Here is a 27,581-nt window from a genome sequence, read left to right on the forward strand (position 1 = left end):
TCTCATGCCTCGGGTCTCGAGGCCCTTGGGAATTGACCACCCAGTAAGTGACTCTTATAAAACATTCAGGCTGCTAATTGAAATGGAATAAAATTGAGATGCAGTCCTTTAGAGATCTGTAGACTCCAAGTAGAGTAGGGTAGGGAACATTGTAGAGATGGTAGTCCTGTAGGAAATGGTGCACTGACAGTTCAGAGTAAAGATGTTTACTCTTGTAGAAAGCAGAGAGTGAGAGATTCTGAGAGAGAAACTTGATATATTAAGCACTGGTTTGAAAAAAATCCAGCTCACTGATTATAAATTAAATCATTCTAATATCAAAGAAACTGGCATCACAAGAATGGTTTAGTGATCTTGCACAAGTGATGCAATTTATATTTAAAGTAGTGTTGACATCAACCCAAATGAAACCAAGAAGAACTACACTGGAGCACTATTTCTCTCACCTAACACACTGAATAAGAAACTAGACCAGGATATGCTTTACAAAGATGCCATTTTATTCCCCTTATATACAATTTGTACAACATTTCAAACATAACACTTTGGAAATAAAAAAGGTATTGCACCATGAAGATAATAGCACAGATGATTTGCTGACTTAATGCTAGATCCTTACGGAAGTGTTTCCTTTATGTTAGTAATCAATTAGCTAAAAGGTCCTGGATGAAAAATAAGTTTCCTGAATGTTAGAAAAACACCATAATGATAATGACGTAATCCCTGGCAACAATTTCAACAATTTCTAGACCTTATGACCAATATTTCAAAAGACAACAAAAATGATTACAGAGAAAAATGGACACCAGCATCAAGAGCACTGATGGTGTTTTCAAACCAAAATTAAATATAATGAGTTAGATCTTTGGAGGTAGAAGGTCATCATTATCCAAGAAAATGGTTTGTTCAATCAAACCTTATTCCACATCTTCCATTGAATCTAACTCAATGATTTTCATCTTTTACAACTAAGCAACCATGGGTATTTTATAGGAAGCTCAATTTTAACAAAACAAAACTTTAGATCTAAGTATTTGAAGGGTAACTTTTTGTTGTATAGCACATTATTAAAATAAGTAATTTTTTTGCTTAAGCAAAACAGACTCTGAATTGAAATTCAGGTATGTGAAAGTGTAGACTTAAATAATTAAATAAACATATTCAAAAAGTTGAAGCTGACAATTCAATTTTTTATAAAAAATGTAAGCCAAAGCTTAACCTGGCACCACCATATTCATTTTGATTCTGATGAGAGTATCTTGCAAAATTACAAAATTGATTCAGCACCTAAGAACATTTAGTAGTCAAGAGGTTTAACCTTTATGCTACCAAATTTTGCATAAGGCTCCTGCAGAGAAACAACTATTTCTTTGCTAAATTTCCATGTTCACTCACTATTTCCATTATGCTGTTACCTATAAGTTAAAGCAGTGAGCACTTCAGTTACCATATGAAAAGCTTCCATCACATTTTGATATATACTTATATACATGGTGGAACTCCCCCTATCCCTATAAATGTTATAAACCCTTTCCTAGAAAACTTTTAATGAGTCTCTATCTACTATAAATGGCATGATTAATCTAATATCTACTTAATAAAGCAAATAAAAAAATCAACATGGAATATTTATATCATAACTATCTTTTATACAAATTTAATTACTCAGTTTTTGTCACTGGCACCTGTTTGAATCTTCTACAACCCCCTCAAAATATACATGTATTGATGTGTCTACATAAAATAAATAAATAACTAAATAATGCTGAAAATATTTAAAAAAAAAACCTAATGATTTCAACTTTTTTAAAGGCAGAGAAAATGCTTTAGCAAGTTATGTCTTATACAAATCTAAAAGTATATATGTACGTGTTCAATTACAAGATTTTCAAAGGGACATAGTTGAAATATCTAAACAATGTAAAATGTATCAGAATTTTACATGAAATTCATAGGAACAATCTACATAGTAATACAGATGGAATCTTAATTTATTCTTCGTTATTTAACTTGAAAGAAACCCTTATTTTTTTTTCTTCACTGTTGTATTTTAAATCGAGTTTAAATCAAGTAGGAAGTTATGTCTGCACCTGTTTGCCCACCTCAACATTTCCAACTAATAACAAGAGAAAACTGTAGCACCGAGTTTCATTTTTGTTGCAACTTATAGACCCTACTCTCTTAGGAAGACCTAAGCACTGATTATTTTTCATTACATCTAGACAAGACTGTGGCTGACTCATTTATAGTGGTCAGTTACAGATAGTTTACCACTGACTAACAAAGTAGATGCTACTAACCTTTCCTCTCTGCAAGATGACTTTTGCCTCCAGTAAGTGAACAGATGAACTTTTAGCTTAAGTTAATGTGTACAAGCAACATTGTCCGTCATATCATAATATTCATCTAATTATAATAATGTGCTGCAGTAGGTGCAAGTAATAAGTGATCTAAATTTCTGATGACGATATTCATAATACGAAAGATAACATACTTAATACTATAAAATGGTTATATGTAATTATCTTCTCAGAAATTTATCTGCAATAGATCCCGGCCTCTCTGAATAATACTAGATTATTCAGTGCTACTCATGAAAGATGTAAATTCTATATCAATTTGTGTGTTACTTGTCTAAATACAGTGATATTGCAACCACATATTGCACCATGTCATACATGTCATAAAGATATATAAATTCCCTCTCCTGAGTTTATGTCAAAGTCTATGTACTACTCGAGGTACTCTTTCAGAATGTACGAGGAAGAATTCTTGGCAAAAGCAGCATGTAATTGTACCCCAGAGTGCCATGTGTCATTCTTATTCTTTGCACCTTTCCCTATAGAGTGTTAAATATGGCAGTACTGAATTGTTAAATCCTTGTCAGTCAGTCCCCTTATTGTGCAGCAATCTCCTGATTTGCACTAGTCCCAGTGGAACAGGTTGGGCTGATTGCCCGCAGTGGCACAATGCTTGCCGTCTTGATTCCTGCCAGATTCAATAAGGCATCGGCTCCTTCCACAATCTTTCTCTCCTCATCTTCTTCCTCGGCTGCTCCTTCTTCTTTCTCATGGCATCCATTTGTGCGGGTACAGTTTTGCATCTTGCGCTCCTCCAGACTGCCACCAATGCGTACACGACTCGTTCGCCCATCATCCAAATTGCTGACATCACTGTCGTACTCTTCAAAATCGCTGGCCTCACTATGGTAATCACTGACGTCTGCATCTTCTGCGTCGCTGGTGCCACGCCTGCCAAACTCGTACTCCTCGTCAATGGATGAAGATGGAGAAATGCTGCGGTGCTCACGCGGAGAGCCGGATGAAGAAGATGCGCTATAGGTGTGGTCTTCACTGGGGCTGTTGGTGATCACAACTGGGGACCTGGGACGCTTCTTCACAAAGTTTCCAGGACTGTATCTGTAATGTTATTATTATATACAACATTTACTATTAAAGTCAGTTTTAATATATGTGGGAAGGTGGTTCAAAGCAAGGAAGTAATATCCAAACATTCTCACATTTATGCATCGAAAACATAAGCTGATGATAGTAAATATTATCAAATTGTACTTGGAAAAACACTGGTTAATATTATTCATGTAAATATAATCTACTCACACAAAGTATTATGAAGGTTGGTTGCAGACATTAGTAAAATATTTATTATCAATGCTTGCATTAAAGCTGGGTAACTTTCCAGTTAAAAAAAGAATCTATAAAAGTAGTGTTGGGAGGGCAGCTTTTCAATACCTACCTCAGTTTCCTCTTTAGCTGAGCCCTATGGCGATCTCTCTCGCTACCAAACTCTGGCGGTGAGGGAGACCTGTGACGGTACATTGCACTGCCTGTCTTGCCATTGACTAACTGCAAGGGTGTGAGGGGCTTCAGGCGAGGATCTGAAAGTGTTATTGTTATGTTTATTACAAGGTACTTAAACAGCACATTTTACAGAAGAATATAGGGAGTAAACTACATAGTCAATCAAGTTTATCACAGGCCTTCATCATTTATCAATTATACCTTTATATGAATGGAACACCTATGAAGCATAAATAGACTGTTAGGATTATTTCAGATGTGGGCACATCTAATGAATGTTAGATTATCTTTCAACAAAACTTTTTTTGTCTAGCTCAGAGCAAAAAATATACATATTCCTAAACCCATCTCATATGCTTTTTAGTATTCACTTACTGTCTCCAGTTCTTTGAGATCCTTTCAAAGCTACCAAAGTATTTGCAACATCAATGTCCATATCTGGAAAAAAATCATTATATTATACAGTTACAGTTTTGCAACCAATGAAAACAGATCCCTTACTAAAATTAATTTTTTCCATTTTCTATCTACCCAGTGAAAGAGGAAAAAATGGTACAATGAACCTAAGAATCTTTACCATAGGGCTGCATCAGAGTCAAAACAGGACAGTGCTTTAGGTACAGTGCATATATTTACTGCTGAAGCACTACTACAAGCAGCTGTGGATAAATGCCCAAAAAGCAGGTTAAACCAGACTACAAATTAAAATAAAGTTTCAGGCTATGATGATCTTTGTCCAGGTTACAACACATTAACTATTTCCAATTTATTATCACAGTCTTGCATGTTATTATTTGCTTGTTATAAGGAAGTGTGAAAAAGTGTATAAAGATTAATATTACATGTTTATGATTAATAAATAATTAATATGAGTAATATTTCATTTGCTAACTTGACAACATTGCAAAACTGAGTTGTTGATGAAAACATGAACCTTCATGTAGCTGAATAAAAACAACCATGGAATCACAGAAAAAATACTTCTGGTTTATTGTCACTAACAAAAGAAACAGATTTATGTCTTTTAAATCAACAGAGCCACTGTTCTTAGCTCCACCAATTGATTTATCAAATGGACAACCACTTTGCAGTGCCCAAATGTGCTTGAGTACAGGTGGCAACAGCAGATGTAGCTATAAATTTACTTAAGTAAACTATGTTGTGATAATGAGAAAGGATCTACAGAAACAATGGAGCCAGGCCAACCAATCTAATATAACCACACTTTGCTTGTTTACAGAACATTTGACATTTATTAGCTGTGTTTTTCAACACGTTTGGGTGGTATTCATTTCATTATGTTTTCTTGAGGTTTGCCGCATGCAAGACTAGCATAAGAATGGGAAGCATAAAAGGCAAATGTTGACTTCAATTACACTCTACAACTGTATCATTTTTTATTATCTTCATATCTGTTGTTTTGCAATTCTAATCCTCAAAGACATTGGGAGTCAAGGGAAATATTTAGATAGAGTAACTTTGTTAGACACACAGTTCTTTAACATAACTGTTGCTTGGAAACCAATAGCGTTAATAAATATCTCTATGACTACTAAATCAAATGAAGCAAAAATGTTTTTTTTGCCACGTTTTTATGGAGAGTGAAAAGATCTTAAATTTCTCTCCATGTGTTTCTGTTCTTACCTGTCTCCGTCTTTGACTGAGCTAATCTCCTACTTAGGAAGGGAAAAAGATCTGAAAGATAGGCAATGACAGAAGAAGCACGTCAGCACACAGCTACAAAGACTAGACAGGGCAACTAAAAGTTACAGGCACACCAAGTGCAGTTCAGACAAGAGCAGACAACATGATTCACAATTAACTTCTACATTGATTAACATTTTCTTTTAGCATGTTATCTAATCTAATCTTGAACTCTTATTGTGTCAGAGAAAAACAAAAAACTAAACTACAGATAGCTCATGAGTGTTTGCACAACGTTTTAGCAGACTAGAAGCAGGTTCAATATATGGAGAAGTTGCTTGTAAACATTTTTGTGCAGTTCCTTCATACTTTTCAATGAGAGTTCATGTTACAGGTGGGTAATCATTTACCCTTTCCTTTTTTCATCCAAATCAGTGGAATTGAACTGCAGGTGTTCCACCCCTGTTCACCCGCATGTTTTACATGACTCATTACCAGGTGACTTTAAATTGGACAAGGATAAAGAAATGTTAAGGCCAGAGACAGATATATACTGGATAAAATGGGAAAATATTACTTTGCTATCTATTTTTGTTGCAAACCTGGACGCTATTAAAAAAACTTTAAATCTTTTGACTGAAGAAAACCTTAGACATTGCGACTTAAAAATGTTTGGATATAATTACAGTGAAAAGTAAATGAAAAGTTAAGAGGGGTTTGATAGGAAAATAATACATTAGAGTGCACTTTATTAAATTTTAACCACATAATGAATCCAAGCCAGATGGATCACAATAGATCCTTCCAGCTGATCAACTGTTTCTGGCCTTACATTTATTGTTAAGAAAACTAGAAGTAAGTGAAAAAAGTGCAGATGTTGTTCACAATCACAACACTTGGTGTCTAATAAAAGCAGTTTTATCTTTTACTTACGTGGAGGCAAGGAACTGTTCAGGTTGAATCTGGGTGTCAGTGGCATCGGCCGAGGGTTGCTAGAAAACAGAAAGCAAACTTTTTATTCAAACTTATCATTACTACTTGAATAAACCAAGAACATGCTTTTACAAATTGTAATATTATATTAGCATACAACTTCAGCATTAATAATGGGTCATTCCATCCACATGTGAGTTGTCAACAAAACCATAACAAAGGAAGAATAATTTCCTAAGTAACTCCTGACACGTGATATCACATTTCAATCATTTTTCACAGAAACAGTGGACCTCTAACAACATAAAATCAAACAGGTAACATTGTGAACCACGTTAACATAATGCTATGTATCAGATAATAGAGATGACACCTGATAACTGTACCATTCATATCCACAACATTATTCTGTATACAATGTGTACTTTGAGGTTTTTTTCTTATCAGAAATTGCTGATAGCAAAGTGTACCATATTTTGGTACATAAATAATTTTCAAATAACAAAACAAAGCACTTCTCTTTCAATGATGAAGTTTGGATAACACCAACCTATGGTTTGTATTACATCAGTCTTTCTACAGTTTTGTAACAGAATTCAAACAATTTATTGATTTCTGTGTGCTAAAATGTGTTGGACTGATTACATACAACAGGCAATTTGAGAGAAAACATACAGATATGAAGAAAAACCAATGGTGTTTAAATGTATCCTCATAAAAAATTCCAATATGCAAGGAGAAAATATACTCCATTGTACTTTGTTTTCTAAATGATGTTTGACGTATGTGAATTACCTCTTATACTAAATTTAACAGTGGTGAGCAAAATTAGTAATCGCTTTCATCAATGAAAAGTTGAATGCTTCTCTTATCAAATAACACTTCACCAGTTATACTGTAGAAGAATATTGATTGATGTTTTTTGGTTTTGCCAATCAATATGTAAACTGACTGAAACCATGATTTAGTCACATCAAACAAAGAGACAATTTATATTTCATTATGCATAGTGATCTATCATTCTGTGACACAAATAAATGCTTGAAGTGTCACTTTGTCTCTTCATTTTTTTTCTTTAAGCTGACAACACATACTTTTTCTGTACTGTGTGTGTTTAACTTAAAAAGCTGACAAGCAAAATCAGGCTGACTGATGAGTTGTCATATGTAATATGTGTGATCCTTCTTTTCTCCTGGCAACTATATACAAGTAGGCCAAGGAAGACACAATTTGCATATCAATACACACAAAATGACCTGCATAAAAACCTGTGGAGACAGCGGAATTCATATAACACACAAGACCTATCCAGAACTATCTAATGACTATTGGGTTGGTAGAACACCATATTTTAGGGTCTATTTGTTCTAAACTGGTGCCAACACGTAGAAAGGACCTCTGTACACTTACTTATATCAACCATTTACCAAGAATTTTTATGTTGCTGCCAATGTAAAATTTATATAAATCATATATTCTTTATGGGTTTATAAAATGGACAGGATGTTGCTCTTTGCAGTAGTAGATTATTAATGCAAAAATAACTGATGCATTTTTGAAGTTTTCCGGGGGGGGGGGGTTAGATTTATGTTTTTAAGAAGAGAACTGAAAAACAGAAGCCAAAGAGAGGAGGTTAAGGCATATAAAACCAACTTAACAGCAGAAAATAAAAAAAAACTCAATTTTAAATCCTATTGGTGAGCCAAGCATTCATGTATCAATCCTTACCCTGGAAGAACAGAGTATGAGTATGTCTGGGTGACTGGGGGGTTGGCAAGCATCTGTAGCTGGTGGTAAGGGTGGTATGGGGTCTTCCTGAGTGCCTGCAGGAGGTTGGGTCTGTAGTCTGGGTCGATGCACCATAGTGATCCTTTGCCTATACTCTGAAAGAAAAATTCAAAACAGAAGATGAATATGTGCACACACACACAAAAAATTATTCTAATTTCAATAGCATATGCTTTAAAATACACACATCTATAATTACAATTGAACAATTAAATTAAAAAGAATTATCCAACAAATTAAGTACATTTTTGGTATTAGTTCATCAGATTTTGATTTTCTTTTATTAAAAAACCTTCAAGGGTGGCTAAAAGACTGGTGGTAGACCAGCACAGCCTCCAACCTGCCCTTTACATATGGCCTTACAGAAACTGACAACAAGCAGAGCTTGACTTAGTCTGCACACCTGAGAGTTTTTTTTTTTTTTTTTTTTGACCTGTTACTTGATAACATTGAACTGCAATTAGGCTTGGAAAATAGTAAAGGTGTAAAGAGTAAAACCCTTTCAATAAGGAGGGCCCCTATTTCACATGTATGTGTATATATCCTGCTAAGGCTCAGCATTTTTTTTTGTTTTGTTTTGTTACTTCCATGTGCATTGACACGAAGAAACCTCAGACGTACTTCACAGTCAATAGATACTAGTATATATTTTGTCTCAGTGGAAATAAGTAATATTATTAAATGTCAGCAACTCCTGTGTGACACCAGCAGTACACTTGAGTGGTGTTAGCAGTGTAAGGTGGCCCAGTGCTCATCAGCTAGTCCCTTTGTCCAGTCACTTACCTCTTTACAGGCACTCTGGAAACTCACAATATTTTATCCTTAATTCCATTTGCACTTAGTATAGAATGAGAACACAGGGCTATGCTACTAGCAGCTTTTGCCACGGACACTGGGAAATCTGCTGTGTAAAACGGCCAAACATCAAAGAACCTGACTCAAGTTGTGTATATTGTTTTCATTTATCTATCACCTGTTCTACCTGAATTGCTGCTAAATGCAAAATAAAGGGCCCTGGGTAATAATTTCTAGCCATACAGTTTACTAGGATTCCCCTGTGAATACTAGATAAAGTGCATCTTTTATGCTATATCCGAACCTGGTCGCCTAATTGAATACTCGCATACTAGCACTAAGTAAACATACTGAAGTAGAAAAGCTGCCTGTCCATTAGTGCTGCTCTACAGACGTTGGATCTTTTTTTTTTCAAGATTACACGCATGCTATTCTATTCCTTTGTTACCAAATGTGACAAAGCCACTATGAGCAACATTTGATATTAATATACATAATACATCTAAAATAACATTTGAGGACAATTATATTTACAGATCAAATTATTTATGTTATTTCCATATGATTGCTACAGTGAGAGCATCTTTCATCCAAATTCTATTCTTTTGATACCAAATGTGACAAAACCATGAGCAAAGTTTGATATTAATATACATAATACATCTAAAATAATATTTGAGGACAATTATATTTACAGATCAAATTATTTATATTATTTCCCATGTGACTGCTATAGTGAGAGCATCTTTCATCCAAATTTTATTCCTTTGATACCAAATGTGACAAAACCATGAGCAAAGTTTGATATTAATATACATAATACATCTAAAATAATATTTGAGGACATTTATATTTACAGATCAAATTATTTATGTCATTCCCATGTGATTGATATAGTGAGTGCATCTTTCATCTTAACCTAGTCAGGCCTAACCAACTACCAGACTAGGCACCGAATGATCCTTAATTCACCGGTACATCGGAACACTATACCCGTTTTCAAGGTGTGCATCAGTACGCAGAAGTTTCAGAGGCGACACCACTCTTACCTAGTACGCGATGTGATAGTGATGATTCTCAGAGGGGTTGGAAAGTAGTGCATCTGATCTCAAAATTTGTTCCGAGGTATGATATTGTGAAATGCAGAAACATGGAAATAAATTTTTCTATGGTAGTAACATGTGAAACTGGTTGCCTTTATCTCACTTGATAAAACTGCCTTTTGCAATCATGACCTATTCACTATTATTATAATTATTACTATTATTTTGCATTCTTCATACCAGATAAGAAAATATAAAACTAGTTCATAATTATCATAATGCTCATCATTCTCTCTATGGGTCAGCATCCTTAACAAGGGGTCATTTGGTCCAAATTAATAATGCCTGGTAAGAGTGGCCTATATTGTACGGATACTGGACTGTGCACATGCAAGAACCTGTTAGCCAAAGATGTCTTTTGCCCATCCTACTTCTGTAGAGATAACAGACCAGCTGTTGCTTTTCTGAACAGTGGTGGAGTCTTAGTACATGTACTAGTAGCTGAACTTTGAAGAGCGTCTTTTCAAGAGTGTACAAAGAAGAGGTCTGCTGTCATATTTCTTAGCAATGAAATCGTGTTCTGAAGGTTATTCCTATTATTTAGCAGAACTATATATATATATATATATATATATCCCCTGACATCCTTCTATAGTTCTCAATCATTTCACAACCTCATGTATACTTCACGGACCAGATATGTGAGGTCAAATCCACATGAGAAATCAAGCTGAACTGTCACAGTAATTTAATTCAAAACTGGGTTAAAAGCCACTAAATAAATGCAGGAGACGAAGACTGATAAGATGCACTATTCACACAGTACAGTTCAACACAATCATAACACAACAAAGACCATTCCACAGCATTTGGAAAAGCAAAATAAACTGCGAGAAAGATTTCCAAAGACAGAAAATATTTCCCTATTAACATCCTAAATCTGTTCATGTCACCAAGATTTATTTTTAACACAAATAAAAAACAATAAGATAGAAAAGGTCGCAAAACCTGACATAGCAAATGACATAAATAAGATCCTCCCTAACATGACAATGCCTGAATGATGGCCATCACTAGTTTTCATCATTTTTCAACAGTTGCTCTGAAAGGTAACCCAATCTCCAGGAGAGGTCACGGGGCCAGAACCGCTTGGGTGGGTTCCAAATTTAAAACCAGAGTTCAAGTCAACTTGATTTGATCCAACAGCTTGAAGTCAGCAATTCATACCCTTATCTTTCAATTTTTTTCACACAATTCCCATATATTTTCATTTTTGCTTTTGCCTCATTTATGTCGTCAAACGGCCAAGGCATAATAACTAACACTTGTGAGTTCCTTTCTACATAAGTAAAGAGCAAAGCTGCTACCACTTGCCATACTTAATCAGCAGGAAACACAAACTGCAACTAACAATGTTTTCCATAGTTACAACAAACAACATGGCTGCAGAAACAAAGTCAACATTCAGTTGGAACAATGACACTCATGAATGTTTAAACAAAAGTGTCATCAATCAACAACAGTAGAAATAGACAACCATGATAGATAAAGCAAAATGCTTCATCGTAATATATCACTACTACGGTCAGATACTTATTAAATGCAAGTTAGGGTGGTGGAAAACTGCAGGACCATAAAAAATTAATAACTGGTTGAATCCAAGACATACAAGTACTGTTAAAGCTGCTATGCTGTGATAAATACACCTTACTTTTGGAGAAATCTATACTACTTAGTGTTTTCCAACCAATATTGACCCCTAACAGTTCTTTATTGGATATGGAGATTTTTTACTTCAGGCTCTTGGAGAGTCTAACCTTTTTAAAAGCTAAGCTTTGGTAAGATGGAAAGAGGACCAGAATTTTTTTAGCCATTTCAGGGTGATGCTTGTGGCAAATAAGCCTCTTTTGGAACAAACCCAATACAGATAAAGCATAAAAGTGCCAAAAGGAATTTATATTGAAAATTTTTCAGTAATGAAACATCCTGCCATAAAAAAAGGAACCACTTTAGTTGCCAGTTCGTGGGAAAGGATGTGGATGTCATGACATGTGATTGGCAATTTTACTCAAGCTTCTTTTAAATCTGTGAAATATGGATTAATTTAATTGATGAGACATTGTGCGTTGTGTCAAGTGTGTTAAACTCTTCTTAACCTTGTACCATAACTACCATAATTGTGCCTTTGTTCAGAATATAAAAATAAGGATTATGAAAGGACAATTTCAACTAAGGATGCCACTAAATATATTTCAATGGTTGAAACAACATTCTTTTTAAGGCTTTTTAATCATTTACAGTTTTTTCTACCTAAGTTTTTTTCCCAAAACATAAAATATATATTGATGAAAAGAAAATGGGTTTAAGAATCCAAGAAATTTAGCTGACAGACTGGATTACTGAAATGCCTGCCCTATGCTAATTTGAAGACAACGTAAATATCAAAGGAGTGACATATGATAGAGAAAAAATGTACCTCAACTGTTCTACAAACCTAGTGGGTTTCAATAACAGAAGATTTCCCCTTGTACTACAATGCACAGTGTCATATTTCCATCCTGTCAAATAGTATAATATTTCAGATATCTGTCATATGCCCGAGTTATTATGAATCTGGTTTTAAAAGTTTACCTCATGGACTATTTGCCTCAGGTACACAATACCCTTCCGGCTGACCTTAGGCGGATTATTGTCACAGGATAACAATGAACCAGGTATTAATCAAAGAAAACTATTTAATATGGTCATTCTATGGAACGCCTTTATAAATTTAGTTTGGTGATTATTTCCTGTTATTACTACTTTCTTTTAACAATAAATAATAGATTAATAAAACCAATTATGATACCAAAGATTTAGATTATTTTAAGCTTTCATAAAAATAAGGTGACTGTTATAGTTATGAAAGTAAGAGAGAAGGAATACATGTTGAATACAAACCTGTCCCCTTTCTTTTTCCACTTTCTTGAAGCATTTGTTGAGGGATAAATTATGACGGACAGAGTTTTTCCATCCTGTTGGCGCATTCTGGTAGTAAGGGAAGTGTGTTAGAATCCAGTTATAAATGTCTTTTACTGGAAGCCTTTTCTGTGGTGAGTCCTCAATTGCCATGAATATCAGACAGCTGAAAGAGTAAGGTGGTTTACTGTTTACATGTTTTTGAGGATTATAGGGCACATTTGGAGGATGAACTTGTCCACTGACTTCCTTGCCATTTACTTCTCCTTCTTTATTTTCCTTCTGAGTCTCTGGGATATCTTCCAAATCTGCTTCACCGGCAATATCCTTCAGCAGGTTTGAGTCCTGGAGCCAGGCTAAACTAGTCAAATCATCATCGTCATCTTCATCAATGGGGCCCTTATCCAAACGGATTTCTGCAAAACAACTTTTTGCCAGTGGATCCAAGTCTCCCAGTTCTAATTCATCACATGAATCTGGAGCTGAATTAGCAGCATTGCAAATCTTCAGCATTTTGGATAATGCACTATCTGGGAAACTCTGGCTTAGACTGTCCACAAGCCGTTTGCGAAAATCCTCGTCACTTTCCTCCAATCGTTTGTTGGAATCCATGGCAACAGCAAATCAGCACCTGCAACAATTCAAGGGCAGAGATAAAAAAGGTGAACAATGATTGATGATCTTGAGGTAGCCATATATTTTATACCCGCCAGAACACAGGCTGCATCATCAGTATTACACTATGTCCTCCAATACCTTAGCGCCCTCCATTTTTCTGGCAGCCCTACAAATGATCTGTAACAAAAATGACAGCAAAGCATCTTATTTTGTGGACGCCATGTCTTCTGAACACAAACTGAAAAAATAATTCTAAGATACAGCATCAGGCTAATAAGGTGCACGTATAGGTCACCTGACTATGCTGTTGCCATGGCGCTGTCACACCAATGTGAAGATTGATCATCACTTTCCCTGTTTGTGAAGATGAGAACAGGCTGAATACTAATGATTGTCATTACCAGCATACCAAAAGCATTACATCAGTCATGACTGCAATGTCCTTCAGTGAAATAACCCACAAACTGTAACACAAATGGCAATGGAAAGTTAACTAGTTCTATTATGACAGCCTCATCCAGTAAAGCATCACTGAAAAGGGGAGCTCTATCTTAAGGCAGCATCTCCATTTCACACTTTCCTTTCCTGCAAAGGTGCCACTAACCCTGCATATGCTGTCCTTTCATACATCTTCCTGTGCTATAGAAACATGCATTTTTGCTGTATTACTCAAGATATGTATCAGTTACCGCTCACCATTACATTAGCATTTGAATATAAAATTATTTACACCAAAACATTGCCCTAAATATCCATTCATTAACTCAATGACAAGTGCTAACAGATTTTGAACAATGCATATAGAATAAATAATAGAGGGATCGTATGTAAAATAAATACAAAAAATACAGAAAAGTTAATGGATTACATGACAGGTACATGGAATCTATGTCAGGTTTAATAGAGTAGAGTGAGCATATATCAGTCCTGCTACTACCTAATGTCTTTGTTCAAAATGAGAGATTAAAAAGCACAAGGAGTTCTCTTACTAAACTAATGGTGACAAGAGCTTTTCATATACAAAATACACGCAAGGATTATACGTCACCATCCTTTTATTTTATCAGTATTTTTTTGTACCACAAACTTTGCATAGATTTTATTGTACACCTGCACAGATTTTTTTCTAAATCCAGTGACCTCTGCCTAAAGGTAAAAAATTTAAAGAAAATACCAAATCTTTTTTTTTACAGTGCCACTAATATGGTATTTAGCAAAGATGATGTTAGGTCCACACAAATATGAAAAAAAAAACTTGTAATATCATATTCCTTTGTGTTGCTAACAAACAGAACCCACAACATTAATATACCAGCATGACAGGAAAATTTGTCCAAACATCACCATATAACAGATTAAGAATGACCCTGTGGCTATTAGATTAGACGCCACACATCTGCACCTTAACAAAGGTAGAAGCGGAATGTTTGATGTGTTTATATCCCCTTCACTCTATACACATTCCATCTGATCTTGATCCAGATTGAAGAGCACATGTTGGCTTATACACTGAATGAAGTGGCTTTCATTCTAAATAAATAGTAAATATCACTTTTGATGTTCTGAAGAGACTGTAAGATATTGCTGACATCACAGCTATTCACTGAGTGTCTCCATTCATGTTGAAGAGGCACTTCAATACAGAGAACTCACCACTGAAACAACCAATTCTTTTCAATGCAATTATTGAGGCAAAAAAAAAAAAAACAAAAAAACTGAAGACCCTCTGCTTTGAGTGTGACCTGTCACAGCTCAGACACCCAGTCATCCATCTTTGACCAATGCCAGATCTGTAGAATTCATGTTTAAGTAAAATGTTTTTTTAATGAGTTATGTGAAAATATATTTATCTCTGAACTTTTTTTGTACAATATAAAACATTCAATTCTCACCATATCCATAACGTCATCCATCCATTATTCTCCAGTTAAAATGTTAGTTTCAAGAAATATCCTTTTCTTTTGTTTTCCTTGATACTGTGTAGCTTGTGCATAATTCACACCCAGATGCTTCACTGGCAAATATAACTATATTAGAGAATGAATATTTATCATATCATGAATAGGAGTGCACCAGCTTCTTCCATTTCTCACTTTCCTTTACAAGCCGTAATTTTGGAAAAGGTATGACAGAGGTCAATCAAACTGAACCCAGTACCAAGGTATGTAGCACAGCTGCTGGTGTCAACTGCCAATAAAGGTGTCATCTGAGCTGACAAATCAATCTACTCTCTCTCTTTCTCTCATTTTACAGTTGGCATCCTTTCAAAATATCCTAAAGCAAAGTATCAGCATTATAATATGGAGAGAAAATCCAGGGCCTCCTTTCGCATCAAGCTGTTAATAAAAAATGCTACACCACAAAACAGGTTTCCTGCTTTATACTGTGATATTTGTGATATTTGGTGTTGTAAACAATGTCAAGCCGGACTGCACATCACAGTCTGTGTAAGCCTATTACTGCATGTTTTTTCATTCAAAAGAATATGTGAGACTGTTTTAAATATAGAGTGATAAGATATTAGGCCTTAAGTAATTGAGCCTTTCTTTCAAAACACAAAATCTCCAAATTAATCAATAGTTGCCTAAAACAGAGGGTGAATATTTGAAAGCTATGCATATTGTTCAGCAATAAAAAACCACAGAAGCCCTAGATCATCCCTCAAGACTTCAAGATCAATAATCTTTGCTGCTGAAAAACGAACAAGCCACTGCATTCCACTACACTAACTGATCAGCCTCTGATACAAAAGCTGTTTGTACTCAATATTTGTAGTCAACACCATATTGTTCCCTTCACAAAGCAAGCGACAGTACAATGCCATGAGCTTCTTTTCCCTCTCATCACTGATCTAATATTGATATTTCCCACTATATTTTAATCAACCAACTGGATTAAAAGAAGTTAAATATTAGACCTTTGTCAGCTTTGTTGGCATGTAGATAGTGAGCGTACTCTGTAAGCTGATTAATCTCTACTGAGACACTCTTGTTGCTGGGTCTTGATATGCTATGAAGCTGCATTTAAATCATTAATAATTCAGAAGTGAAATAATGCCGGCATTGTCAGGTTATGAACTGTGTACAGTCACATGTGTATACAATCACAAGAGTCGAGCTAGACATTATATCATGTGAAGAATAATGTAAATAGAGCAAAATGAGCATGTAAGATAACAATGGATAAAGAACGTAAGTAGTCCGACGGTAAAGCAATTGCATAATCCCGACAGATAAAATTTCCTCACATCTCAACTGATCACTGCATTTCAACATATCTTCATGATATGAAATTATGCAATTCATGGCTTCTATCCTCTCCGTGTCATTCAACTTGTTATCTGTCTCTATCGCAAATGAACCATTTTCAGTGACCTGAAGATTGCACCTTGTCTCTATCTATCTATAATGTAAATAGCTATAAAGCCATGCCTAGCAACTAGGCACGCTTAAATCTCCATAATGTAGATTTGATACCTCTAATAAAGATGACTTGTGTTTAGTCAATTTCTAAATCAGACTAAGCTGTCTGGTACCTATACAGACAGCTGAACAGTAATTTACCTATAAATAAGACAATTACATAAGCTGTAAATATTTCTTAAAATGGAAAACAAACATTTATAAGAATATGTTTTAATCATTATGATTCTGAGTGACGGTCTTATTGTTTTTTAATTTGTCACACTCAATGAATAACTAATTATGGATTCTAATAAAACAAAGGTAAATTGAATTCATTAAACAACTGTCATCTTTCATTCAATCAGATTTGTGGATGTCATTTTGAACTGAAAAGTACAATGAAACTGTCAACAATTCCATTATCACCCCCTTTTTTATCAGAATGTTTCTCTTGGTCCTTAGAAACAACAAACAGTTTCAAACCAAACTTCTCTCTAACACAAACTTTAGCCTCTTAAGGGTGGTGTGAAATATATAAACTTGACTTGACGTTTAAAAAATATATATTTATTTTTGGATTCACGAAAATGAGATTTTTTTATTTTGCAAAAAGCTACAAAAATTCTTTTCAGTTAAAGAAAATGAAAAAAACGTGATTTTATTTTTGCACATTCATCATTCATCAAGTCATTGATTTGATGAAAATTAGTTATTTGACTAATGGGATAAAAATGCCTAAATGCAATATATAAACCATCATTCATTTTTATTAATGAATACATTTTAACCCATGGTAATGAATGCCCACCTTAGCAACATAAACACATAATCAGAGAATAATATCTGCCTGTAAACAACATTCCATACCTTCCAACCTTTCTTTTCCAATCTCCACCTAATATTCCAGATTTAGAAAAGTAGGTAGAATCCATTTCCACAACTGACACTTGAATATGGGGGCCTTATCATCAAGAACCTGACATCTGAAAAGCTAATCAGACACAATGAACAATTGTTCTCTGTAACAAGCCCAGCACCCCAGCCAATGCTGATGTGATTATCAACGATGTACACTCACAGATGGGGTTTAGATTACCATGGTCAGCCATATTAGCTTCATGATCCCCTGGCAACATGTCAACTCTGCCATGGCAACCCTGATTAGTCTGCAGAAGTGCTAAACATTTTAGGGTTTATTTTCAGCACTTTACCAACCTCCAGTGTGGACGATTTCATGATCAGTTTGAGATTTTCTGCCACCTCCCTATCACAGTTATCTCCTGCTGGTTGGCCCCAAATGTGAACAGCCAAACAGAATGGTTAATTAGATATTCTTGTTTTCACAGAAGATCCTTTTGGAGCGCTGCTGCCACTTATGGATTAATGAAATTTGACACAAGAATGGACTTACCATTCAGATCAATATAATACTTAGAAAGATTTAATAGTGTAACTTAATAGTCCAATTTACCTAAGAATGTTACTGTACTAAAATGAATTTATTAAATGGCTCATGGTTAATTATTATCTTCCTAATGACATATTGGCCACTGGTACCATTTGCGTACAAGTTCTTTTTTTTTTCTAAATTCATTTTAAATAGCTGCTGCTTTCATGCAACAGTAATAGAAATTTGACATAATTCTACACATACAGTGCTAAAAAAAGAAAAAATGGAACGGTACAACACTCCCCCATAGGACCTTGTACCCTTCAGGATTTGTCCTCGATCCATTTTTGATGTTTACCTCCATATTTAGAAGTTTAAAGTCCAAAAATAGCTCCACGAACCAGCTGACTTGCAACATAAATTCTTTGTTAGAAATTATCCCTCATTCAGGTTGACATCCATTTGAAGTGCTGGAGTTCAACAATCAGCAAATCCCAAATCCTTCTGATGTACTTAAGGTGGGCTTGAGGGATAATCTTCCTTGTGGTACAGCTGCTATGTTCTAAGGGAAACCACAATGAACTGTAACTTAATAGACTGCTGTCTGTGGGATAGCACATGCTAGCCTCATAGTAATAGAGGTTCTCCAACTACCTCCTTCATAAGATTGCAGAATTAACAGTCCCCGATTCCGTTAATAACAAACAAAGATTAACTGGAGCCTTGCTGCCAGGCAAAGCTGATATCTGTAATCCTGCTGTAGACCTTTTCCAAAACCAATGGCTTATAAATATCATCTTGTTTTCACCAATTCTCACAGAGTGGACATCTACTCCTTGTCACAATATGTCCACTTGTGATAGAGGCAAAGAGTAAGCTAATGACTTTTTTTTTTTCAAATATTTTTTGGTATGCTGTGCTGTCAAAAGGTTCTGATCAACTTCTTGTATTGTTGATATAAATAGATGAAAAGTACCATGTTAACATTTTGTCATGGTAAATCTAAAGCCAAATTCAGAATATTAACAATTCAGTTTCAAATTTTATGTCCATTCCCCCCCCCCCCCCCCCCTCAAATCTTGGAACACACCCAGAGCAGTAGCCTATCCACAAAAGTGCACTTTCTACCATAATTTCCTTTATCAAATAAGTTTTTCAGAAAATTCATCCTATATGAGCAGTGGTATTGATTATAAGCATTTGTCCGACTGATTCAAGCATATTATTCGGGAAATGACAAGTTCAAACATTAACCTTAAATGTGTTTCTACTGTTGGCAGCCCTAATAGCTTTATTAGGAAGGAAAATGGAAATATGTCCATGGGAAATGAGGTTTACTGGCTCAGTCCTGGCACTACTTCACAAAGTCCACTTTTATTCCAGTCTAGAACAGATAGTTTGGAAATACATTCATAATGCCTTTTGTTGTTCAACTATGGAGACAGACACTTTATTAAATACTTGTAATATCTGTTATCATATAAATAAGGTAGGACACACACCCACAATATACAACCGCTTCCGTTTGGCTCAGCCTATCCATCACAAAAGCTTTGTAGAAGGTCACTTTACTTGAAATTAAGATATCCAGTGTCCAACTTTATAAACTACTAGTAACAAATTACTATAGGGGATGTCTCTGTAATGTAGGTAAAACGGCTCGGGTTAACCATGCCCGACAGGTATGTAAGTGTTAAAGTAAAATAAGAAAAAAAAACTCAATATTTACTGCAGCAATAATGTCATATTCACCTGCAGGATCAAATTACACTGCTCAATGCTGATACCAGCTTAACTTGTAAGAGGAGGAAAAGGCAAAATATAATAATGGAAAAAACGCTTAAACTTCTTTGTCTGCTTTATTTCTCTCGAGAAATTGGAAATCTTGCCAGCTGCTTTTTCAGTAGTTGAACCAGCAACCAACAACTGATACTGAGGGCAGATGTGGCTAGACAAAAGGGTTTCCCTCTCGTCACCTGCTGTCACATTTTACCCATGATCAAACACATGCTTAGTATACCTCACAATGAGTTAAATGCCAAACTAAGTTGATAAAAACCTGCAAGTGAGTAGCAGCAGCAATCAGCCATTGCACCACATGGCCACCGAACTTCTTTATTCAATCTCATCAGAGCTTTGTAATTATTGGTAATCCAGTTAATCTAATTTTCATTCAGTGTTCACCATGCTGGCGACAAAAGAGCCCAGGTTAACAGAGTCCTGGAAATGTTCAGTTAAGACCATTTTCTAGGATTAATCAATAGTCATTAGAATCATTTTGTTGCCTCCATCGCTTACCGGACAATTGTAAAACTCCGGAAGGTGAATTACCAATACAGTGCAAGCTTACATTTAGGCTGTCTTACAGATATCAAATCCTATCTTTTGTAATTTCATTTTGAACAGGAGTAATGCTCGTTAACCTGCTGACCAAAACAACATGATCACGAGTCTTGAAAAATAGACTCAACAATACCCTGGCTACCTAAAACATGAATGTCTACAAAACCAAGAATAAATAGACCAGCACTCCAAAACTCTCTTTCTTATATGGAACTAGCCCATCAGTTTCCAAGAAATCTATGAAATTATGAACTTAAAGGCCAGAAACAATCAATTCTGTTCAATCAAAGCAAGCTGTTTCCATGGTAACCACTTGGGAATATCATCTATTTGAGTATAGGAGAGAGCAGTCTCTATTGATCTAACTCCTGAATCTAGCACTAAGCAGCCACTGTTTTCAGCAAAAAAAAAAAAAAAATTGAAGAAAATGCCTAATATCATATAAAAATACATATACCTAATAATCTAACTTAGATATATTAAATAATTACAAATCGTCCTTTAAAAAGTCAAATCATCTCATTTTTAAATCAACATTTTTTTTCTTTTTGTTCTTTAGAAATATACTTTCTGGTGACTCATTTCAAAAAAAAAAAAAAAAAAAAAAAAAAAAAAAAAAAATCACACTTCACATGAGAATGTTAGCTTTATAGTTACAGGTCTGTTTCCTTCTCATGACATTTTATGCAAACCACTGACCCAGGCACCTACACATCACGGCCATGCAGCTGTCTGCTGCCATATATTCAGCCAACACGTACAGCAGCACCTCCAAACTCTTGCTATCACATCTCGGGAGAAACCAGTCTGTGCTATATACAACTTTTGTCATCCTTCAGTGTAATGGTATGTTATAATATTTTGTGAAAAACACCGAGACAGTGGAATGCTGATCTTATCTCATTTTGAGAAATGAGCACCTAGCCTCTGCTGCACAGTGTATGCCTTATCATATATATCACAAGAGGCTGTCCTTTCATCAAATTGTCTTCTGTGTCTGTACATGCATATGAGTGAAATAGAAAGGGAACAATCAGCCATATAAAGACGCCCTGATAAATGCTGCACTTTGTACATGGCATTGTATAGTAGCAATCGTACCAAATATGTTCAAATAACATATTTTCCTAAATTATATAAACAATTTACATGTAATGCAAATATAACATCCAAATCATTACTGAAAGATCAAACAACATCAAAGGTTTTGAAACAGGTATGAAAAAAAAAATAGAATTGTATTTGAACAAAAATTTGCCTTAGGCTGTTGGTTTTCACTTCCAAGGTGAAAGTATGGGTATATATTGACACAGTAAAGAATGATCTCAAGACAAATAAATCAAACATCCTTGGTAATTCACACTTTATCTAAACAGATTAACACAACACCTAGCCCAACAAATACTTTCAAATCCATCCCAAATCAAGTTAGCTGGAATACCACAACTTGAGCAGCCTGTTAAAGTCAGCTTCTGTAGCCATATTATTCAACTACATAGATATGGCCACAGGTCATGCTTATATATGCAGGACTCAGCAGACCATGAAAAACAACTTTCCCTTCAGACTTACCTGAAACTTTTCAAAACTTTTCAAAACTTTGAAATTCTCTTACAAAGTTGTACAAAATCTGCTCTAAAAACAATGGAAGCAGTAATAGAATCTTTGGAAGCCTGGAGTTACATCACAGCTGTTTACTTTGGAGAAGCTACTTTCACACACACTTCCTCTCCTCCACTTGGGATAGCATACTGACACAGCAGGATGAGCAAGTGACCTTTGGTAGCTATGGTGACAGAGAGCATCAAGCCCAGTTACCAAGCAACAAGCTCATCAGCTGGTCTCATCTGCTGCACCCATTATACCCATCAATATGCTGTGTTACTCTAAATGGTCTGGCTTGGCCCCAATGTATTTGCAGTAAGGTTTATACAGGTGATCCCATACAGCCAAGACAGAAATTTGATTACTGCTGTATATGTGAATGCAGCAAAAGTAAAGATTTCTCATCTGCTTTATTCTGTAGATTGTCTTCCATAATTTCTGACCTGACACAGAGGGATTATCTGTTCTCACATGTGATCAATGCACTGGGTAATTGTGTTGTTGCACACTTGAGTTGTAATAAGCCAAGGCTGGAATGGTGCCAAGAGGGATGGAAAATAAATAACAGACACTGTATTTCACCACTAAAGAAAATGTGATGCATTTTGGGTTTCGTCTCTTGCATGTTGTATTAATCAAATTTTAACTCCCATTACAGAAAAAAAAAATACTTTTTTTTTTGCTGTTGCTTAATAATACTTTGGAGAATTATTTTTGAGACATTTCTATATTTTATCATATTATACTAAGTATTCCAGACTGCTTTTAAGACAACTTTCAAAATTGAAAATTGATTGAATTCCTTAAAAGAAACAGGGATGGCAGTAAATTAAAAAAATATATATATACTTTTCTTTTTTCATCCCTATATACATGTAAACCAATATCATGACCACTTTATATCATGACATTTTCAACAAGGCAGAGTTCCTACATTCTCCACATTAATAACTATAAAATTATAGCAAGATAAGATAATTTGTTATCTATCAAATCATGAACAAAATTGTATTATCTAGCTCCAGCTGACTACTAACTTTATATGCCAGCATTTCATAATATACGGAATATATGAGTAGTGTGCACTATGGCAATGAGTACTGGTAGGCCAGTATGAAATTATCCTCAAGGGGCTGAATTTTTCCCTACTATGACTATCGAATGCAACCTAAGCTTACACTTTCATAAAAGGGCCAGAGGATTTCTATTACCTTGCATTAACAACTGGTGAAAAAACCATATGAAAATGGCTTAAGGAAACCTTAATAAAAGCAGGGAATGTATTTTTTTCATACATCACAGCTCTCCTTCATGAAATAAAACCAGTATTTTGTCGTTGCTTACATTATCTCCATAACAAGATTTACAGTCCGCGATTAAAGCCATCTGGTGGTTGTTAAGGCAACAGCTTCCATTTCCATGGTGATGACAACAATCCCTCATTATTAGTTTATCTTTTTAGAGCTGGGTCTAAGATTAACAATGGTATGGAATAATCAGATTTCACACTAAATGCATAGAAATTGGATTTATAACACCTGATATTCTTATATAAACCTTAAACACCACTGAAACACCATGAGATGAAAGATCTCACAATTAGATTACCTGTACTTCTGAAGTTTAAACGAATACAAAATAAATACATCTGGATATTTAAAGGCCTTCACCATTGCACTGAATTAAAAAAAGGGTGTTATAGACTTGGATTATCAGTTAAACTATCACTCACAATGGACAATGTTCCATGTTCACCAAATGTTGTTTAAATTTTGTTTTGCTTTATGTTCATAGTCTCCTGGCTTCTGAAAGATTAGGCCATATTACCAAATCTTCATCAAAGTAGATTCAAGTTAAAATTCTGTGTAAAGAAGAATGAAAAAAAGTTGCATAATTTTTCCAATAATACTAGGAGACATCTATCATCAGGTTCAGTGAAAAAGATACATGCTTTGAAGAGCTGCATCTAAAATCTGGATACATATTAGTTCGCAGGTTGTCATCACAAATTCTAATACTACATCAACTTCTTGAAAAGATTTTGATAATATTACCCTACCTGTACTGTCATCTTGAACTGAATTTGAATTTTAAACATCATTTACCAGCTGATATTGTCTGCACCAGGCTTCTGTTCAACGGGCAAGAGAACATTAAACAGCACTGAAAAAACACTTTGAAAAAAAAACACTTAATACTTGAACAGCTTGACATACACAACAGTGTGCCACCAGTCAATGAAATTATGAATGTTGCTATGAAATAGTCACGGAAAAGCTAACTTGAAGCTTCTCTCTCAGCCAATGGGAAAATCCATTTATTATGAACCAATTACTGTATGGCAAAACTAAACAGATTTACTGAGTAGGAGACCACTATGACAACCTGAAATTCTTTAGCTACTTTGTCATCTAACTCGGAGGTGAGAAACCACCTATCAGGATAAAGTCCCAACAGTCAATAATCGCTGAGCTTCATTAGCAATGGTTAACAATAGATCTCTCCATACATTACCTGGCCAATACTATGACTAAATAGATTTAATGACTTTCAAACTCAGCCAATTGTCAGCTTATTTCCTTTCATTTATTGTTCAGTGTCTCCAGTGTAATATTCAGCTGCCAGAGTTGGCTTTCTGTTATACAGATTTACAAAATGATTACATAATAGGTGAAAGTGGAATTTTGCCACTACACAGGTAGATTTTAAGTAGCTCTGATTTTAGATCATTTGGAAAAATTGAATACTGATACATGTTCCCTGTTCCAAAAATTTTTCAAAGCCCGAAAAATGGTCCACTTAAAAAGATGTGTTTTAAATATAAAAAGAGGAATTTCATAACAAAAATCTGTGTACAGGCTTCCTCATGTTAAGTACATACAGTTCCTAAGCATCATCATAAGAATCAGTGCTGTTAATTTACTATTGTTTATGTTCAGGACATGAACAGTGTTACAAAGCATAAACATAGTATACTCAACTTTGTGTGCAACTACTCGTAAATACAATTATCTCCTTTAACCTCTTCAGTAGCTGATAAACTTCACCTTACTTTGCAGAATAAACAAGAACACAATCAGTGGATTTGCATTTTGCCTCAAAGTTCGTCTTCTATCTATGATAAGATAGCCACTCAAAACCTTTTATCAGAAGATGCGGTCTTCAGATAGCTTAAAACTTACAGCAAAAGACAAAGTCTAGGTAAAAGGCCATGTCATAGTATATTACCCCTCTGTAAAATTTTTTCCTCAAATTAATGGTAGCCACACCTCTATCCTCAATGGTTCCATTTCCATTCTTTATTTACCCAATGGTGGTTATTTCTCTCAAATGACACATAAAGGGATTAACATGTGTCATAGTAAAAAAAAGGAAAAAATCTGAAATACTTTTATAAAAACATAGCTTCATTATTCCAATTAAGGAGTGTGAAGCCTTTGTCACTTTATATAACATATGATGGTAGGTAACCCAAGGTGGCATCATGTTACTAAGCAACAGAATCTAACTCCATAGTAACTGTGACAATCATACCAACCTGCATCACATATTTCAGTCAATTAATAATTGACATACAGGTATACAATAATATATATATATATATATATAATAATTAGGCATCACATACATGTCAGATATTTTTAAAAAATTTATTAATGCATACATATGAAGCCTAACCATTTCTGTTAAATAATTAAAACTATAAATATCTCTCTTAGTGAATTATTTGCAAGAGAAAAAACATACACTGTGATTTTTTATACCAAAGTAAAATGTATTCATAACAAAATTTTAGACAATCCGACCCAAGTCAACATTTCCATATGGCAATTTTAGGTCCTGCTTATTAATGTATGACCTAGTAACTCAATCCTTATCATTGTATTGTGGTTATTATCATGTCATGCCATCATTTTATATTGTTGACGTGGCAGGTAAGAGTGACATTTTTAGTTGCCACATGAAATAAATACCATATGTGACATCATTATTTAAACAATAACTGAACTATGATTATCATCATTGTCTCTATGAATATTGGCACTGCCATATATAATTTCTTTTGATCACTTTTGCTCACCTTTTAACTCAAGAATATAATGCTTGGTCTATTCAAAATCTTCTTTTTACCGAATTCACATTCTGAAAATAAAACAGTAACTTTTAATTATAGATTTTAAACACTGGTTAGACATATAATGACTTGACCCTTAACGCCCTGAAATTCTATTTATATAGGGCAACAATTGTCACTGTTGAATTCTTTATTGACGTGTTTATTTATAGTAACCCTTTGTTCAATGAACAGGCATGATGGAATGTAAACAACATGTGACACTAGGAAATAAGGCACTCCCCTTGGAAATGTACAGGTAAAAAAAGCACAATTTACAAATTGCTAGACTATTAAATGACATACTGCTGACAAACGCCTCAGATAAAAAACAATGGAGTACGGTTTGATCTAATTTAGTAATTACTTATATATTATAATATCACTGACTGTCCCTTTTTATCACTTACCCTGTTCAGCAAAGGGATCGGATCAATTCCATCACATTATACCTTTATTATCTCCATTATCATACAAGTAAAATCTCAGAAATAAACTTGCTCTAAATGACAATTAAAACTACAAATTGAAGAAACTGAAAATGAAACGTGGCTGGCTCATCCAAGGACAACGACATCCGTTCTTTCATCAGATGTTAACGTGAAACAACACCCTCATCAAATAACAAGCTGTCTAGAGGTAATGTTTCAGTTTGCCACATATAGGCATCACTAAAATTCATATTTTAAAAACTAACATGGATATATCAATGAACTTACTAATGTCTGAACCACATAAAGGCTCAAAGTGCGCCTCTTCTTACAGGACCAGCATGGTCGCATGCATAATGGCGAATACCCACGTGATTATGCCATCCGTCCCCAAGGCAATTTTTCTCCCTCCTTAATAAATCGATTAAAAAAATGGCATTGTTATTGCATCACTTGTCTTGATATCTTGGGGCTGGATTCCACGATATGTATGGTTATAATTGGAACATGTAAGCAATTTAAATGTATTTTTATGCGTTTGTGCTTTGCTTATTTTGATGGTCTGCAAACCCTACTAGGTGAAGGAGAAGAGAACAGAACAGCCGGAGAGCGTCTAAGCAACCAATCATAATCCAGATTTAGAATTAGGTCAACATGGCGGGCTTTCATTTTTCATTATAAAGTAATAAGAAAA

General features: G+C 34.8%; 1 protein-coding gene across 11 annotated transcripts; it reads right to left on the minus strand.

Moving 5' to 3' along the window:
• Nucleotides 1–479: 479 nt before the first annotated feature.
• Nucleotides 480–27,331, minus strand: LOC106167177 (forkhead box protein N3). 11 transcript variants are annotated; one of them, XM_013545886.2, is made up of 9 exons: nt 27,176–27,330; nt 26,424–26,485; nt 12,965–13,613; nt 8,127–8,281; nt 6,399–6,457; nt 5,466–5,516; nt 4,197–4,259; nt 3,757–3,898; nt 480–3,419 (listed from the first exon to the last, which is right to left on the minus strand). In XM_013545886.2, the coding sequence occupies exons 3-9, from the start codon at nt 13,592–13,594 to the stop codon at nt 2,897–2,899; spliced, it is 1,623 nt and encodes a 540-aa protein (XP_013401340.1). In that variant the 5' UTR covers nt 13,595–13,613; nt 26,424–26,485; nt 27,176–27,330; the 3' UTR covers nt 480–2,896. The 11 variants fall into 11 exon arrangements, with proteins under 11 accessions (XP_013401340.1, XP_086861738.1, XP_013401354.1 ...); XM_087005612.1 differs by lacking the exon at nt 27,176–27,330 and adding an exon at nt 26,867–26,983; XM_013545900.2 differs by lacking the exon at nt 5,466–5,516 and having other exon boundaries at nt 27,176–27,331.
• Between the last annotated feature and the right edge of the window lie 250 nt (nt 27,332–27,581).

The sequence above is a fragment of the Lingula anatina genome, chromosome 2 (assembly GCF_051362555.1).
Source record: "Lingula anatina isolate TDL-2025a chromosome 2, LinAna3.0, whole genome shotgun sequence".
NCBI lineage: Eukaryota > Metazoa > Brachiopoda > Lingulata > Lingulida > Lingulidae > Lingula > Lingula anatina.